This window comes from Desmodus rotundus, chromosome 6, assembly GCF_022682495.2.
Source record: "Desmodus rotundus isolate HL8 chromosome 6, HLdesRot8A.1, whole genome shotgun sequence".
Lineage (NCBI taxonomy): Eukaryota > Metazoa > Chordata > Mammalia > Chiroptera > Phyllostomidae > Desmodus > Desmodus rotundus.
In genome coordinates, this window is record NC_071392.1 from 15846531 (window position 1) to 15863804 (window position 17274).

The 17274-nt window shown below is 48.5% G+C and overlaps 1 protein-coding gene across 3 annotated transcripts in view; it reads left to right on the forward strand.

Moving 5' to 3' along the window:
* The window catches only part of CDCA7L (cell division cycle associated 7 like), a 137514-nt gene that overhangs the window by 113635 nt on the left and 6605 nt on the right, over positions 1 to 17274 (forward strand). For 2 of the 3 annotated variants that reach the window (XM_045197331.3, XM_024563112.4), the window contains exons 2-3: positions 9176 to 9316; positions 13676 to 13807. In XM_045197331.3, the coding sequence (XP_045053266.2) occupies positions 9176 to 9316; positions 13676 to 13807 (273 nt within the window). The remainder of the gene's footprint in view (positions 1 to 9175; positions 9317 to 13675; positions 13808 to 17274) is intronic. The other variant, XM_053927362.2, reaches the window with a different exon arrangement.

Consider the following 17274-nt stretch of genomic DNA (forward strand, 5'->3'; position numbering starts at 1 on the left):
CAGGGACCCCTTCCCACAGACCCCTCTGCTGTCCCCCTAGACCTGCCATAGCAGGCCCCACCTTTAACCCCGTCCTCCAGGAGAATCCCGTGCACTTGGGGAGTGCCGGGCTTGTGTGAGTGAGTTCCGTCATGTGGTCTTTTGTCACAGGACCCGACCTTGTCCGCCACCCCTCACCTGCTGCTGGCGGACCTTGTCTGTTAGGAGGGCCCAGGATTTCCTTCAGGGTGGTGGCTGGTGACTCAAACCATGCAGCAGGCCAACAAGATAATATCTTCCTGTGTGCAGGGGCCTGCCATTTAGTGGTGGGTAAGTGTTAGATATTGTTGGATTTCTGAAAAAGGTGGTTTAGGGCCCTGGCGGGGTATCTCCGTGGGCTGGAGCGTTGTCCTGTGCACCAGAAGTCTGTGGGTTCAATCCCCGGTTGGGGCGCGTACAGGAGGCAATTGATTGATGTTTCTCTTCTCTCCCCACCCGTACTCTCTCCCCAATATCAATAAACATACCCTCAGGTGAGGATTTAAGGGAGAAAAGGGGCGGTTTAGGGCTGTCAGTGGATAATGAGTGGAAGCATGAGTTGTGGCAGGCTGGGGTGCCCGCTGGCAGGGCTTCTCCAGGTTCTCTGTGGCAGCAGTGCCCTTCCCGGCTGCCTGGGAGGCCCCGGGGGTGGGGGGTGCAGCCCTGCCCTGCCTGTGCGGGAAATTTGCTCATCAGCCTCCAGTTTCATCTTTAAAAGTTGGGCCTGTTTTGCATTCTTTTCCATGAAACATTTTAATTTAATACAGAAAAAAAGCTATTTTAAATTAATCTTCTAGGAAGAAATTCCCTTTCCTGTCCCACCCGGGGACCAGAAAGCCCTCCGGCTGCGGTTGAGAAGCGGGGACCTGCTGAGTGAAGTGTAGGAATCACGCCTGTGATAAATCCCGAAACAGAAACAGTGCTCCGCCCCCCCCCCAACACCTTTTTATTTAAAGCTCCAGGGCTCTGAGGGCCCTTACATGGGGAAAAACCAGAAACTTTACTTGATGTTTAAATCCCTGGGAATTTTTTTTAATGCAAAATGTCTAGGGCCTTTATTTTGTCCTCTGTTCGCATTGGCTTAAAATGGAGAGTTAAGAAAAAATAAAAGTACATTTAAAGTTATTGTTCATTCTTAATTCTCTCTCTCTCTCTCTCTCTTTTTTTTTTTTTTTTTACCTCTGACAGTTGGCACCAGGCATTTTTTTATTTGGGGAGATTTTTTTTTTTAATTAAAATATCAATAGTTGGAGCCAGTGGAGCCTCATTTACCCTTCCCCACCGTGGGCCCTTATCTGACTTAGAAAAACAGCAACAACAAAGACTTTGACTCCAATTCTCCCACTTTAAATACTCTCTGGAAAGAGCATCTAGTTGTCCTCCTGACCTTCATCGTGCTGAGTGTGTCCTCTTCCCCGGCTGTAATTAGGAACCGCAGAAGCGTGCACGCTTAGGGAGTGTGTACATTGACTCGGGCACAATGCCAGGAGCCAAGTGGTGTCAGCTGCCCGCACGGGCCACCGGCCCAGTAATTGTTGGGGCACGTTTTCCTCTCGCGGGCAGAAGTGTGTCAAGAGGATCCCTGTATAAAGGCTTCCAGGACTGGGCTGGGGAATGGAGATCCTCCCCTCTCATTGTGTGCGGATCTGGTCTGCGCTTGTTTGCGTTGAGCTCAGGGACAGGCTCCTCTGAAAGATGGGCGCTTCCTGCCTCACTGTGCTCCAGACTTCGTTCTTGTATTTGCAGTTACAGTTGACACACAATGTATCAGTTTCAGGTAGACAGCGTAGAGATCAGACGTTTCTGTACCTTAAGAAGCTACAGTGGTGCCTCCCCCCTCCGTACCTCTAGTACCCATCTGGCGCCTTGCCTAGTTATTACAATATTATTGACTGTATTCCCTAGGCAGTACTTTACATCCCCGTGGCTATTTCTTCCACCTGTGAAGTCCTCCTCCCGTCTGGCTCTGCCCTGCAGCTGCGTAGATGTGGCTGAGCTCGAGGCCCCTAGAAATCCTCCTGACCGTCACCCCCACAGCTGGGTTGGTGCCCTTCCAGAGTGTTCCCTGTTCACGTTTATCACCCATTTATTCAAACTGTTTAACGATGGTCTGGCTCCCCCTACCACAAGATGACTCACTCCTCGTCAGATGCCCAGCACATATTGGCACTATTACCATCTTTTTAATAACTTGACATTACAACCATGGACAGTGTCTGCTGTGTCCAGTCATATAGTTTGGGGGCCATCAGGGCTTTATACAAATGTGCTCTTCCTTCACCTTCCGGGGGTATGGGGGGATGCATTTTTCTGGGCCTTGCCATAGGTGAGGCTGTTGGATGTGCCATGACCGGGGAACGTGAGCAGAGGTGTTGTGTCGCATCTAGGGAGACCCTTTAAACACCAGAGCATCCTGTCCCGTGTCTCGCTTCCCCTCCGTCTGCCAGCGCTCCAGATGGCGGTATGTCAGCCGGGCCCTGTGTGAGGACAGGGTCCTGTGGAGGAGTGTGGAGTGGTTCCCTTGACTGGCCCAGGAGGAACATGTCATAGGAATAGGAAAGAAACCTGGCTTTATTTTATGCCTTTGAAATGTGGAGTTGTTTGCTATTGCTTTTAACCTGTCGCATGCTGACAGACACACATAGGCAGTGGAAAGGTGACAGAAATGACCTTACACAAAGGTAACTCATCTTACCGCCATGTGGGCGTCTTGGCTGTTAGTGCAATGGGGTGAGGGGAACGCTCTTGTGAGGAAGTGGCTCGGTGTTCGGGGATGGTAAGTGCCCTGTGCGCGGCAGGGGAGTCCCACAGGGCACAGCAGGCCTGGCCAAGATGCCAGTACCACCTGGTTAAAAATCACTGAGTCATCTGGTCTGATTTGATGATCAGTCTTTCAGAATCCAGAGAAATCTTCATACTGGCTTTACATTTCCTGTCGGCTGACCTTTCTGGAAAAAGGAAATTACCTAGCACTTCCCAAGTGGCTTGGCTCACTTCCTTCTCAGGACCTCTGCCAATTTACTTGACTATAAATTTCTCCCTACTCATATTTTCTCCTTTAAAAATAACATCAATGTCCTGGCTGGTGTGGCTCAGTGGATTGAGTACCGTCCTGCGAACCGAGAGGTCGCTGGTTTGATTCCCAGTCAGGGCACATGCCTGGGTTGCAGGCCAGATCCCCGATTAGGAATGTGCAGGAGGCAACTGATGAATGTATCTCTCTCACATGGTGTTTCTCTCCCTTTCTCTCTCCCTTCCCCTCTCTCTAAAAATAAATAAAACCTTTAAAAAAAACCCACAGATTATTTTTCCTTTGCCCTTGTTTTTACTGTGGCAAAATGCACATAACATAAAATTGACCATGTTAACTGTTTGCAACTACACACGGTTCAGTGGCATGAAGTGGAGTCCCATTGTTGTGCAGCCACCAGCGCCACCGTCCGTCTCCAGAACTACACACCCGCCGTTGAACCTCGGTACCATTGAACTCCCCCTTCCCGCCCCCACCCCCAGCCCCTGGTGGCCACCGCTCCACTTTCTGTCTCCGTGAGTTTGGCTAGTCTGGGTGCCTGCCGCAAATTGTACTGGAGTCATCCGTATTTGTCCTTCTGTGTCTGCCTCATTTCACTTAACCTAGTGTTGTCGTCAAGATTCATGTGTGCTATAACATGTCGGAATTTCATTCTTTTTAAAAGCTGAATAATAATGCATCGTATGTGTATATTCACCGTGTTTATCCGTTCATCCATCCCCAGACACTTGATTTGGGCTGTTTTCACCTTTCGGCTACTGTGGAAAATGCTGCTATGAACGTTGGTGTAAAATATCTGTTTGAATCTCCACTTGTAATACACTTGGAAGTGGAGTTCCTGGGCCGCAGGGTAATAATTCTAGCTTAACTTTCTGAGGACCCGCCACAGCGTCTGATAGGTGGCTGCTGCACTGGTTTCCTTTCCCGCAGGCAGTTCACCAGGGTTCTGGTTTCTCTGCATCCTCACCGATACTTACTTTCAGTTCTGTTGCTAGTAACCATCCTAGTGGGTGTGGAGTGGTATGTCATTGTGGTTTCGATTTGCATTTCCCTAATGGTGGGTGATGCTGAACTTCTCTGTGTGCCTATTGGCCATCTGTGTATCTTTGGAGAAATGTCTGCTTAAGTCCGTTGCTCATTTCTCGGTGGGTATTGTTGCGCTGTAGGAGTTCATCATACACTCTGGGTACTAACCCCTTGTCACACACATGATTTGCAAACACTTTCTCCCAGTCTGTAGGTGACCGCTTTCACTCTCTTGGTCGTGTCCTTTGATGCACAAAAGTTTTTAATTTTGAAGTAGTCCAATTTATCTGTTTTTCTTACTGTTGCCTGTGGTGTTGGTGTCGTATCCAAGAAATCATTGCCAAATGCAATGTCATGAAATTTGATACATTCTGAGGGGGTGGTTTTGCAGATGGTGTGAAGTAAGGATCTACCTTTATCCTTTGGCCTGTGGGGATCCAGTTTCTCCTGCATCATTGTTGAGAAGACTGTCCCGTCCACGTTGACCAGCCTGAGCGCCCTTGTCAGAAATCACTTGACCACGCGTGCGAGGCTGCATTTCCGGCGCTCTGTCCCATTGCCCCGATCCACACATCTGTCTTTATGCTAGGACCATGCTCTTTGGATTCCTGTAGCTTGGTCGTAAGTATTAAAATTAGTAAATGTGAGTCCTCCAACACGGTCCTTCTTTTTCAAGATTGTTTTGGTTACTCAGGGACCCTTGACATTCCACATGAATATCAGGAAGGACTCTTCTATTTCTGCATTCTACATGTGATTTAAAGTATTTGATAAACCACTTGCCGACGTTTATGTATTTATTAATATAAACAAATTTGAATAGCATAGGATAAACAAGACTTTCAATTACTATGATGTTTGGGTTACATTCATGTAACATCAAGTTAACCATTTTAAAGTGAATAATTCAGTGGCATTTAGTGCATTCACGTTGTATAACCACCACCTCTGTCTAGGCCAGAGCATTTGGTTGCTGTGGAGGAGATACCGTCCCGTGAGGCATCCGCTGTCTGTCCTGCGTGCTGGGCGCAGGCTCCGCAGTGGCAGCGGCCGGCTGTGGCAGGAGCCCCGGCGCCAGTGCAGCGCCCCTGGAAGTGTGTATTCACGTCACCAGCCTCTCCACCCCTCGTGCGTGCTTCCATTGAATCACTGCAGTGGGTCCTCCTCCTTCATTAGCCCTTCATGTACAACGAGGCTCCGGGCCAGCAGGGCCTTGTGATTCATGGACTGGTGGTGAGTGAGAAGGAAAGAGGCGGGCCAACTCAGCATTCCCTGTCTCAGTGCCACGCGAGACACTGAGCTCGGAGGCTGTTACACATAGTCCAGCGTACACTTTCCGCAGTGCGGACCATGTTTCTGTAGTTACAAGTATTGGAGTGTCGGTTCTGGTGGCCAAACAAACAAAATGGTGTCTTTGAAAAGATAAGAGTGCTAACTATTCTTAAATTTACCTTCTTGTGAAAAGTTTGAATCTTTCTCCCAAGAACCATCTCGAAGTTAGGCTTGCTTTAGGCGCTGCTTCTTAGCATGAATGTGGCAGGCTTCTGTTCTCATTAGTGGAATGCTAATTCTGTGCCTGCCCGTTTGTCCCTTGCAGTGATCCTGTTAGATGGTGGGAAGGTGTTTGAAATTAACCCTCTGACGTCATTAAACTTGTCAGGTTCAGTTTCCGAACTGGTGTTCTCTCAAAAGCAAATGCTAAGTTCCCTTTGACTGAACCACTAACTTTCTATTCATTTTTAAATAAAAAGCATTCATGGTAAAAATAACTAGATTAGTAATTTCCCAAATGGTCCAAACTGACTCTAAAATGAATTCAATGCACACTAAAAAAAAGAATGCGAGTAACTTGAAGACACAGCTCTGTACATGCTAACGCAGCCGTGTGGTTGCGGTCCTGGGAACCCCTTGACCCTTCCAGAGCTTCACGAGGATGCAGTTACCGTCAGAATAACACTAAGACGTCATTCGCCCTTTTCTGCTGTGCTGCCGTTGCGCTGGCGGCACCAGCAGGGGCAGAGGGAACTGCTGGCCCTTGCCCTGCACCGGGGCGGTGGTGCCAAGCTGTGCTGTGGTCATCACGTTGTTTACCTCAGTGCGCGTGATTTTAGGAGAAAAGGCCAGCTTCCCAGAAGAATGTCTGGTAACAGTAAAAATTTTCTCATTAAAATCTTGATCCTTGAGGGCATCTCCCTAATACATTGGATGATGAAATGGATGTACATAGGAAGTCCTTTTGCATCCCTCAATACAGTGCTTGTGTGATTATCTCTGGGAAAAGATCTAGTGTGTGTGTGTGTATAGTCAGACTGTGTTCCAAGGATACAAAGAACCACAGAGGAATCTTGAACTTGACTATTGTTGGTGGTGGTGTCATTGGTTGTGTAAGTTTGAAACTATTTCGTGTGTATTGTAGATACAGCAAAAGGGTAAGTCTAGGAGAAGTGGAACTGAGGTTTTCGTTGTGGGGGAAGGAGCCATTAAATGGGGTTGAGGTTGGTGAGGGGGGAATCCACCACGTTGAATTGAATTCAAGGTGTCACCGTGAACTTGTGATTTAAGGTATTTAAAATATCCATGCTCTGTCCAGTCAAAGAGCCTAGAAGCAATGATGTTTCACCAGCAAAGAGCACTCTGAGTTCTCAGGTCTTGATTTTACATGCCTGGGCTCCTTGGAGAGGTGGCTGATTCAAGATCTGGGGCGGGTGAAGTGCAAGGCTAGCTCGGCATGCTTGTGACAGAAAGGAAGGAGGTGACCAAAGCCTGTTAGGGTTGTGTCAAAAGGACACAGAACCCAGCTTGAAGGAGCTCCCAGTGGCCAAATATGGAACAGTTTGGGCCTCAGAAAGAATGATGACAGTAATGGGTTATAACATTGAGTTAAAAAAAACCCAAAAGATCCGTGAATCCACAGGGCAGGGCGGGGAGCAGGGAAAGACAGGAAGAGAAGGAATATTGTAGTACAGAAAATGCCGGCCAGTATGTGAAGGGGGACTAGAATGGGAAAATCACCATGTTGCAACCCCTGATGCAGAAACTGATTCAGGCAAGAGCTGTCGATGGATACTGAAAGGGCTGAGTGAGATGAATCGGGGAGAAGGGTATTCACAGACTGAGATAGTTCCCTCTTAAATATCACTGCAGTTATTACTTAGAAAACACAAAGGGGTAAAGTATTTTGTTCAGGAGAAACCTGGTAGACCCTGCCTTAACTCGTTCAAATAGCACGACCACTAAAAATAGAGACAGCCAGACATTTGAAGGAAGAGCATGACGCTACCTGGGAGGCAGTGCAGGAAGGCAAACCTGAGTCTGGAGGCCCGATCAGATTCCAGATTGAGCTACCAAAGAAATCCGAAGGGACAGGAGTCTGTGAAATAGCATCTTGGGGCTGTAAACAAATAAACTCTGGCAAATGCTACAGACCAAGGACCCAGTTTCTTCACAAATAGGTTGCAAGAAAGAAAATGTAAATGGAGACATTAAAAAAAAAAGGAAACATAAGGAAGGACTTAAGAGACATTAACTAGTGTATGAATCTTACTTGGATGACGACACAAAGAGACTGAGTTAAAAAGTTAAGTTAGTAAAACTGCGATCACAGACTACATGTGCTGGTTACACAGGGTGAATGATACTGTCTAGAACCGCTTTAAAGCAATTTGGAAGGAGGGCAGATGAAACGAGATGAGCCATGGACCGATACTCGCTAGGTGGGGGGTCCACATGTGTGTTCATTATACTACTCCCTCTTCTTACACATGTGTTTTAAAGCTTTTATAATCATGTTTTTGAAACCACTACTAATTAATAAGGGTAACCTGCCGTATTTTGGCCTCCTTATGCAGTAGTTTGAGAGTATTTGTCATCTGCATAGGATTGTTATAAGAATATTTAATTGAATCAGGAGACAGAACTAAGTTCAGAATGTATGACATCCTACCAGGCAGGTGTCTCGAGCTCTCTGGAGTCAGTGTTATAAAAAAAGCAACAAAAAACGTCACACAAAACAGTCCAATACTATGCATGACCCCTGCTTACGCAGGTCTGTTCCCCCTGCCACAAATTATCAAAGACATTTTGGAGACAGTTGACGACCTTTTAATATGGACTCCTGAGAAATGATATTTTTGAATTAATGTTAATTATTTTAGGTGTGATTATGGTTTTGTGGTTCTGTAGGAGAAAGTCTTTATTTTTGGGCCATCTGTGCTAATGTATTTTGGGGCGTCCATCTGCAAATTACTTTGAACATAGGTGGATTAGGCTGGCTCATATTAATTAAATGACTGTTTTCCTAGGTAGAAATAGTCAAATATCAGGAAGTGCCTATGGTTCCAACTAGTGTTTGTTGAAAGAGAAAGAAAGCTGATGTGGTGACAAATGGGGTTCCATGTGAAGGACAAATGTTCGTACCATTCTTTTACCTTTGTCTGTGTTCGAACTTCTTCAGAATAAGGAGCTGGGAACACAGAGGTGGTCAACATACCGAGATGACCCCGAGCGGATGCCTGTTGGCTAGGTTAAGTGTGCTGACAGCATTCTCACTGGGAAGAATTGCCTATAAGAGCGTTGAAACTCTCTTGGAAGACTCTAAAACTCTACGATTGATTCAGAATGTAGGAAAGCAGGAAAGCTATTTCACGGTGTGCGTTTTCATACCTGAATCAGCATATGCGAAAGAACAGGAAAATAAAGAACTGTAGGTGGGCATTAAAGAAAGGGGGAGTGCAGTAGGGTCTTACGGGGGCTTTCTTCCATGGAGGCCACTTAAAGGCACATCCACTGTAGGAGAAGAATAGAGTATTGGTTGCTCAGAGACGGATGCCTACTTTTCTCACTTTTTGTCGAGATCAGAAATGGCTTCTATCTAGGCATGGTCTTCACATTGTCCATAAGCTGGGAGACATCTCTAGAGTTCCAGGAAGTCTTATTTCCATCCCCCTCCCTTGGTGCCTAAGATCTGCGCTGACGCCCATTGGCTTCAGGGTCACTGAGGCAACCCAGGCAGACCGATCGAGTTATGAGATGCTAATTCCTACTCCTCTTTAGAAAATTTCCCTAAGTGATTATCCTTTTTCCGTGTTAAATCCCAAACAGATCCCTAAAGAAGTGTCTGACATCTTCAATGCCCCTAGTGATGATGAAGAGTTTGTCGGCTTCCGAGATGATGTTGCCATGGAAACCCGCCCATCAGAGGAGAGCTGCAATAGTTCTGTCTCCAGGGAGTCAGGGAAACAGGTATGGGTGTCTTCCTGTCTGTCCGGAAGCCTGGGCCTTGGTTTGGATACTCTTTTCTTTGTGCCACATAGTCTGAGATTGGCGGTGTTTGTTAATTGTCGAGCATTTTATTTTATAAGCATTATGCCTTCCTGCTTTGATTAACTGCTGGGAGTACCTAGCTCACTTTTGCTATTTAAATACTTATGTACAAGAATTTTGTTTCTAAAAAAGGGGACCTCACATGATTAAATCCATTCTCTGCAACCTCGGGACTGCTGCCTGTGATGAGGCTGTGTTCAGAGACTTGCACACAGCTGGTGTGGGGGGGGGCGGGGCTGGGGGGGGCCGGCTGGCCCTCACAGCGATAGCCCAGGCCACGCAGTGCAGTGCTGGAATGTGTCATTGCTCCTGCGGCGTGGTTCTGTCGGCACTTCCTCTTGGAATTGCTGGGAGGAGTGTTTCTCCTTCAGTAATTACTTTGATCCGTGGTACACACAAGTTACTGTTCTCCGAGAGTTAGACTCCTGGGGGTTTACGTTGTGCCTTAGCAATAGCATGGCCCACCGAGATATCTTGCACTCAAAAGTCTTCGTTCTCCCTCAACCATGGTCTCTATTAAAAGGCTGTAAATTAAACCCACCCTGCGTCCACTGGGCAAGTGCAGGAAGGAAGCAGTTACTTATGTCTGAGGGCAGTGCCAGCTTGGTGACTTGGCCGGCTGTGTAGTTCTGGCCTCAGTGGGAGCTGTATTTTCCCAGGACATGGGGGCCCCTTCTCTGTGGTCCTTACCTTACTCAATGTCTCCACAGCATTCGACCCCACCAGCCCCCTGCTTCTACCCAGTTCTCTTCCTCTCGGGTACCCTGTTTGTTCCTGGTTGTCACCTCTTCTCTTCCTGTCCCCGTGCGTGGTTGTTGCCTGGGGTTTTGTCTTCAGACCTTCTCACTCAGTGATCTCAGTGTCCGGCCTGTTTTCAGCTGTTACCTCCCAGTTCCAAGGCTCAGCTTCTCCCTCTGCCCCAGATGCATTCCTGACCACCAGCTGGGCCAAGCCGAAACTCGCCCTTTCCCCTCCCCTGGTCGTCTATCTGGCTCCCCCTTTGTTGTCTCCATCTTTGGTGTTCTTGACCCTTCCTCCTGCTCCCCTAGCTCCCTGACTGCCTTCTGGGAGTTGGTGAATCTTCTCGCCTCCATTTCTTCCCTTCTCTTCCTCGAAGCCCTTAGCTCAGCTGTGGAAGTGGGTTGTGGTCACGATCCTCCCTTCCTCAGAAATCACCTGTCTCTCCATGCGAGCGTGGCCGGGCGGTGAGGGAGAGTGGAGCCTGTTGGGTCCACCGTGAGGGGCGTTCTGAATAGCGCAGGGTGTGGGTAAAGTGCTGAGCATTCAAGGAGCTTTAAGAAACCATAGCTGCTCTGATGGCTGCTACTCCGTGTGGTCAAGCCTGGCCCCCTCCCCATCCCCAGCATGCCTCAGCATGCTTGTGGGCCCCGCATGCCTTACTTAGGGGGCCTATGACAATATGCTTTTCATGCAGATTGCGCTTAATTCATGTGCCTTAATTCAGGTGTAGGTGCTGTGTTATCCCCATTTTGCAGGTGATGAAATTGGCGCTCAGGGAGGTGAAATAACTTGCCCAAGGTCTAGCCGCGCTACTTCTCACCCTCTCAGCTCCCAGTGCTCTCTTTCCTACCTGCAGACCAGAGGCTACATCGACTCCCGCCTCATACACTGTTCTGCCCCATGTGTACACCGGTCTGTCCTGTCCCTTCTGCCTGTGTGCTTGCTCTACCCCAGTTCCGATCCATTTCAAATACTGCTTCTTCCAGGAAGTCTTACTGGATTTTCTTTCCTTCTGAGTGCCATTGTGCTTATGTCTTCTTTCTAACACTGATCCTCACCATGGTTACTCGGGACCTTGTTGTCTGGCTCCCCCACTAAAATGACAGGCTCCATGATGGAAGGGGCCCCATACTTGAATGGCGCTTCCTGCTTCGCTGGCTTAGACTGCTTACTTGTGTCTCCCCTCCCCTCCTGTTTCACGCATCCATCACCCGTCATGAGTGAGCACCTGTGGGGTGGAACTGACGTGGGATGCTTGTCTGCTTCGTTCAGCCCGCCATCACTCTCCAGTCTGTTTCATGTCACATGAGCTTCAAAATAAAAAGGCAGCCACTCTGTTAGACTCTCTTCTTATCGGTTATGTGCTTATGGCCTTGGCCATGGCAACCAGGGCTCATAACATTCTGCCTAGTACTGATTTAAAAAAATAGCAGATGGATCCTGGAGAGTCGAGAGCCGTGAGGGGTTGTGGCCTAGAATGCCGCGGGGCTGGGTGCGGTGCGGATTTGCTTCATACAGAGGCATGTTAGAAACATTCCTTTCACCCTGTCGGGTAAGGAGAATAAAAGCCCAGGCCTTGGTTTAGAGATGCGGCTGCGTTGTTTTTCTCTATCAGGACTTGGTCATCAGAGGTACAGATTTCGCCCAGGCTGACCACTGCCCTGCTCGGCCAGCTCAAAGGGTAGCAACTGCCGGAGGCCCAGAAGCGGGGAGCTTGCCGCTGTGAGGCCTGACACTTCTCTTCAGGACTGAGGCAGGGACTCTGGGTGCGTGATGAAATTTGCACCCTGACCCCGTTCCCCCAAACAGCCTGCAGGGGCCCGCTCAGCCTCTAGGAACCAGATGTTTCCTGCCCCCGGTGGGAGATAGCAGGTCCGTGGTGGGTTTCCTCGGGGGCCAGCTGGGCACCTTTCTTCCTTGATCATAAATCATTGGCTGATTCCCCTTGCCTACCCCGCATGCGCAGATCCACTGGAACCAGACACGGGGGAAGCTGCATGAACTTGTACTCGGTGTGTGTAGCAATGCTGACTTTGGTCGGGCCTTAAACCAATTTGAATTTCACTGTGAAGAAACTTCCTGTGTGTGTGTTTGTGTGTCTTAAAGCAGCTGCACCACAGCTATCAACAAGGAACGAAGTAATTCCGCTCCGAGCACACTCTGATTACCTGTAGTAATTCAGGGGGACGTTTTTAAGCTTAAAAAAATGCTAGATGTAGCCAGTTCTTTTCTCTATTCCCTGTACGTTTCTCCACCTGTCTGTCACATCTGCTTTTCTCCAGAGATGCTACGAGCCGGACGAAGTGTGTAATTAAAGTCGGGGAAAGGCATGGGGAGGTAAAGATTCTCCGGTAGGAAGCGGTGTGGCGAGGGGTCATTGCTGCCTCGGGTGTCGGGGGAAGACACGTGGGACGCAGCTGGGGACTTGGGCTCTGGCCAGGCTGCTGGCTGGGAGGAGGCTGTTGGGCCTCCTTTTCCCTCTCCTCTCTCTCAGGCGTGCCAATTAGAAAACCCCATTTTCTTCTTTTTATTAGTTCAAAAGGAAGAAGAAGTCCTCTTTTCTTGAGTCAGTCATACAACATCTTTTCTTCTGCTCACTTGCTGCCTGTCGGTGGTTGTGGTCTCTCACCACCTGGGAACTCTGCTGGGTCGGAGCGGCCACCAGGCCCCTGGGGCAGTTTGTGGAGCGGCCACTGCAGTCAGCTCAGCAGCAGGCAGGCAGGCAGGGTCGTGTGAAGCCCTCCAGCTGTTTCTTTCCTACAGAGAATCTTGGGGTCTGTGAAAGGGAGGCATGCTTGGCCCTGGCTGGTAGCTCGGTTGGTTAGAACATCATCCCTGATACACCAAGGTGGTGGGTTCCATCGCCAGTCAGGGCTCATCCAAGCATCAACCCATGAAGGCACAAATAAGTGGAACAACAAAGTGATGTTTCCCTCTCTCTTTCTCTAAAAATCAGTAAATAAAATTTGAAAAAGAGAGAGAGGCATGCTCAGTGACTTGGAGGAGAAGGGCTTTGGGTGGCCATTAGCAAGGAACGCATGGCAGGAAGCCAGGGTTTCCCCGCACATCTTCCCATCTTCTTCCCGTGGCTCTCTGGCTCGGTGTGGAAGCAGACATTCCTGATGGGCATCCCTGGTGGGAGAAACTGAATGCTGTCAGCGCTTATGGGTCAGACAAGAAGCTGATTAACGCTGCGGACATTGAGTTTTTGAAATCATTCCATTTGCAGGCCTAAATTTCTGTAAGCTATGGAAAATGTGATGTATGTGTGTATTTATTGTAGTAAAATACACATAGCATTAAATGTAGCATTGTAACCATTTTTAAGTGCAGACAAGTTCCCAATTTCCTGCCAGCAACACCCTAAGTGGCACTAAGTATATTCATGGTGTTGGGCACTTGTCACTATTGTCCATTTCCAGAATGTTCTCATCGTCTGAAACAAACTCTAGACTCATCAAGCCGCAGCTCCCCATTGCCTGGGAACCCCGGTGACCTCTATTCTTTCTCTGTGACATGTGTGTGTTTTTGATTCAGCAGGATGTGTACTTCCGTTCCAAGTACTTCACAGAAGAGCTGAGAAGAATTTTTATAGAGGACACTGACTCGGAGGATTTTGAGGGATTTACACAGAGTGATCTGAAAGTAAACAGTGTCTCAGAAGTAGAGGTAATAATTATCAGCACGGGGGGAGTATGGGTTGTACTATTTTAGTCCTGTTTCTGAATTGTATTTTTACTTGTGACAAGTCACTTCACAAGTGAAAAGATGTTACTTTTCCTTACATGTTTATCTTACAAGCCAGTTAACAAAAGACAAAAATTGCTCTTCTTTTTTTTTATAAAGATTTTATTTATTTATTTTTAGAGAGTGAGGAAGGGAAGGAGAAAGAGAGGGAGAGAAACATCAGTGTGTGGTTGCCTCTCATGCTCCCCCTCTACTGGGGACCTGGCCCACAACCCAGGCATGTGCCCCAACTGGGAATCGAACTGGCGACCCTTTGGTTCGCAGGCTGGCACTTAGTCCACTGAGCCACACCAGCCAGGGCTCAAAAATTGCTATTTTAAGGTCAGTAGAATACCACAAGTCCATTATTCTCTGAGAGAAAATCCAGTTGTCTTCCCCTGGTGCCTCTAGAGCAAGGGTGTCAAACTCATTTTCACCGGGGGCCACATCAGCCTTACAGTTGCCTTCAAAGGGCCAGAATAATTTCAGGACTGTGTAGATGTAACTACTCCTTGACTGTTAAGGAGCTGAAATTACATTCGGCCCTTTGAAGGCAACTGTGAGACTGATGTGGCCCCTGGTGAAAATGAGCTTGACACCCCTGCTCTAGAGTTTTTGGAGGATGCGTCCCAGGTGCTAGGTGTTCCTCATTGTCCTTATCAAAGACATTCTTTTTTAATTTATTCATTTTTAGACAGAAGAAGGGAGGGAGAGAAACATCAGGTGGTTGCCTCTTGCATGTGCCCTGACTGGGGACTGAACCCACCACCCAGGCGTGCATCCTGACCTGGACTCCAGCTGGCCACACCTCGGCCTGCAGGACGACGCCCAACCAACTGAGCCACACCAGTCAGGGCTCAAAGTCCTGAACCTCTTCTCTCTGAAAGGAGGGAGGTCCCTCTGGGAGTAACAAGTCTTTAAAGGCATTTTGTCCTGTGTGCGAAGTAATGTTCTTGGGCTTGCAGTTAATTAGGGAAAGTGTTAGCTGTGGTGCAGTCCTGGACTCCCCCGTGCATTGTTGGTTTGGAGTCAGTGCGTTTTAATGAGAAAGGAGGCTGGTTCGTGGGTTGATCTCTCCTATTACTCCGTATGTTTAGGCCAGTTTACTGCTGACTGGTTTTGAAACTCAGGCTGACTGTTTTAAAGAACAGCCTTTGGATTTTTTTTTTAGTCATAAAAAAAAGTGTTTTCTGCCAAGTGAAAAATAGCATACATCGATCCCCCAAATCAATGTACCACTTCCTTCTCCTATATCAAGAGAAAGCACAGAGGTGAAGCCTCTTCATGGTCAGAAGCTCCTAAGGATGTGCACTTCTGACGTGGAGCCTGTGTACACGTTTAAATAAGCTGTGACTAGTAGGTCCGCTGTGTCCCTCGCCTTTTCCTGGGGGGAATTTAAGGCTTGAAAGTGCTGATGGTAGGCCGCCTGGTGTGATGGTGATGTTTTTTCCCATGAATAGCACACAGCGCTGTGCCGGCCTGGGGGCCCTGGCCCTCTCGCGGCTTTCTTTAAACAAGCTGTGTGCCTGGTGGTCATGAGTTCTGGCCAGCAGGACACTGAGACCCTTCCAAACCCCAGCCAGTATCATCTGCTCCTGAGTGACTTATCTTCTCCTGTAGTTAAGTGATATCTGGCTATGCAAAGAATTTGCGTTTCCAGCATGGCAAAGTAAATTACCCTCAGAGTCTCCCCACCCTCCACCCCCCAGCCCCAAGACTATATATTTGGGGTATGAACTGTGACATGTTATGTTGACTCTGGCATCACAAACTCATAGCTCAGGGCAGGTCCACCTGCAAAATTTGGTGAGAAAACAAGCTTTGTTTTCTCCGTACCCAGCCTTCTGTCCCCCCCTCCCCCGCACCCCGCTGTCCCCGCCCCTCCAGTGAGGACTGGTAATAGCACCTTTTCTGGTAATAGGATATTACTATATCTTGCTGCCTTGCAGTCTTCTAACCAGAGGTGAACAGCCACAGCAGGGGGCTGGCCCTGGTGTTCTTCCCCTCAGGGCTGAGTGTCCGCTGGTATTTTTACAGCTTACTCTTTTTTTTTTTAAATTTTTTATTGTTATTCAATTACAGTTGTGTGCCTTTTCTCCCCATCCCTCCACCCCACCCCAGCCGAACCCCCTCCCTCCCCCTACTTCTTAGCAAGTTGCTCTGCCTCCTTGGAGACAAGAAGTGGGTTAGATGATGATGATGATGATAAATAAAGCCAATCTGGGGGATAGTTCCTCTGAGTTTCTCCAACAGTGTTTCCTAAAATTGGATTCCTTGGCAGCCTACCATTTCTAATTCCAAAGCTATTTAGTGTATAAAGTTCAGGATATTAAAAAATATATATAGATAAATTAATACAGTATAGTTTATTTCTATAATTGGCTTGTGGATTGATAATATCCACCAGGGTTTGGCGGATTTTTTCTCCCTCTGCCTTATTTTTCCTGGGGTCCAGCTGGAATTTGGACGTGGTCACTGAGGAGGGAGCATAGTTGTGTAAGTGGATCCTGAGCCCATCCTGGTGCTGCCCACTGCTCTCTTCCCAGTGGCCCTGTTGTCCAAATCCCTGGCAGAGGTCCCCAGGCTCAGCCTTCCAGCATGTGGTCCAGGAAGATGCCCAGGAGATGTCCTTCCTTGATCTCAATATTTAAGTCTCTATTATTGTTAGTGGTCCCCTTGCAACTGAGATGTCTCCTGGGTAATGTCACCCTGACACTGCCTTCTATTTGTACTGTGTTCTTGCGTAAAACGGAGGTCTATTTCAATGCCGGAGACCTGTGCCACGTGGGGCTTGAAAACTGGGAGTCTCTTGAGCTGACTGAAGGGGTGTCCCCCAGCAACCTGCAGAGCTGTCTCCCTCGATTCCCCCCAGCGCACCCCATGGCTCTGCGGTCACAGAAGGGCATGAGGACACGTGTGTCCTGGTGATGAGGTTCTCCCACCGATCCCAATGACAGGTTCTCTGTCTGCCCTTTTCTCTCTGAACCCTGTTCCTGCTATTTAGTGCGGAGCAGTCAGTATTTCTGTCTTCCCTTAGCACTCCTGTTTGCACCTGAAGACGAGTCTTAGGGCCCGCACACCCCTTTCTTGGACTGTGCCCCGTGTTACTTGGCTTCCAGTTGTGCCAGCGTGGCTATTCCACTGAGCGGGAGCCTGGTTCGTAGTGCTTTGCTCCAGCCTGATGCTCTGAATGGAACCCAGGCTGCCAGGGGCTGAGAATATGCATTTCTGCCGAGTTCCCAGGTGGTGTGGGTGCTCCTGGGACCACACTGTGGGAGGAGCCCCTGGTCTGAGCTGTAGGCCGTAGAGAGAGTCCTTCCTCCAAACCGAACCGAGAAGCAGCTCAGTGGGGGTGGAGCGCAGGTGCCCGCTCTTCGATTTATCCATCGACAAGCTCCCTGAGCGCTGAA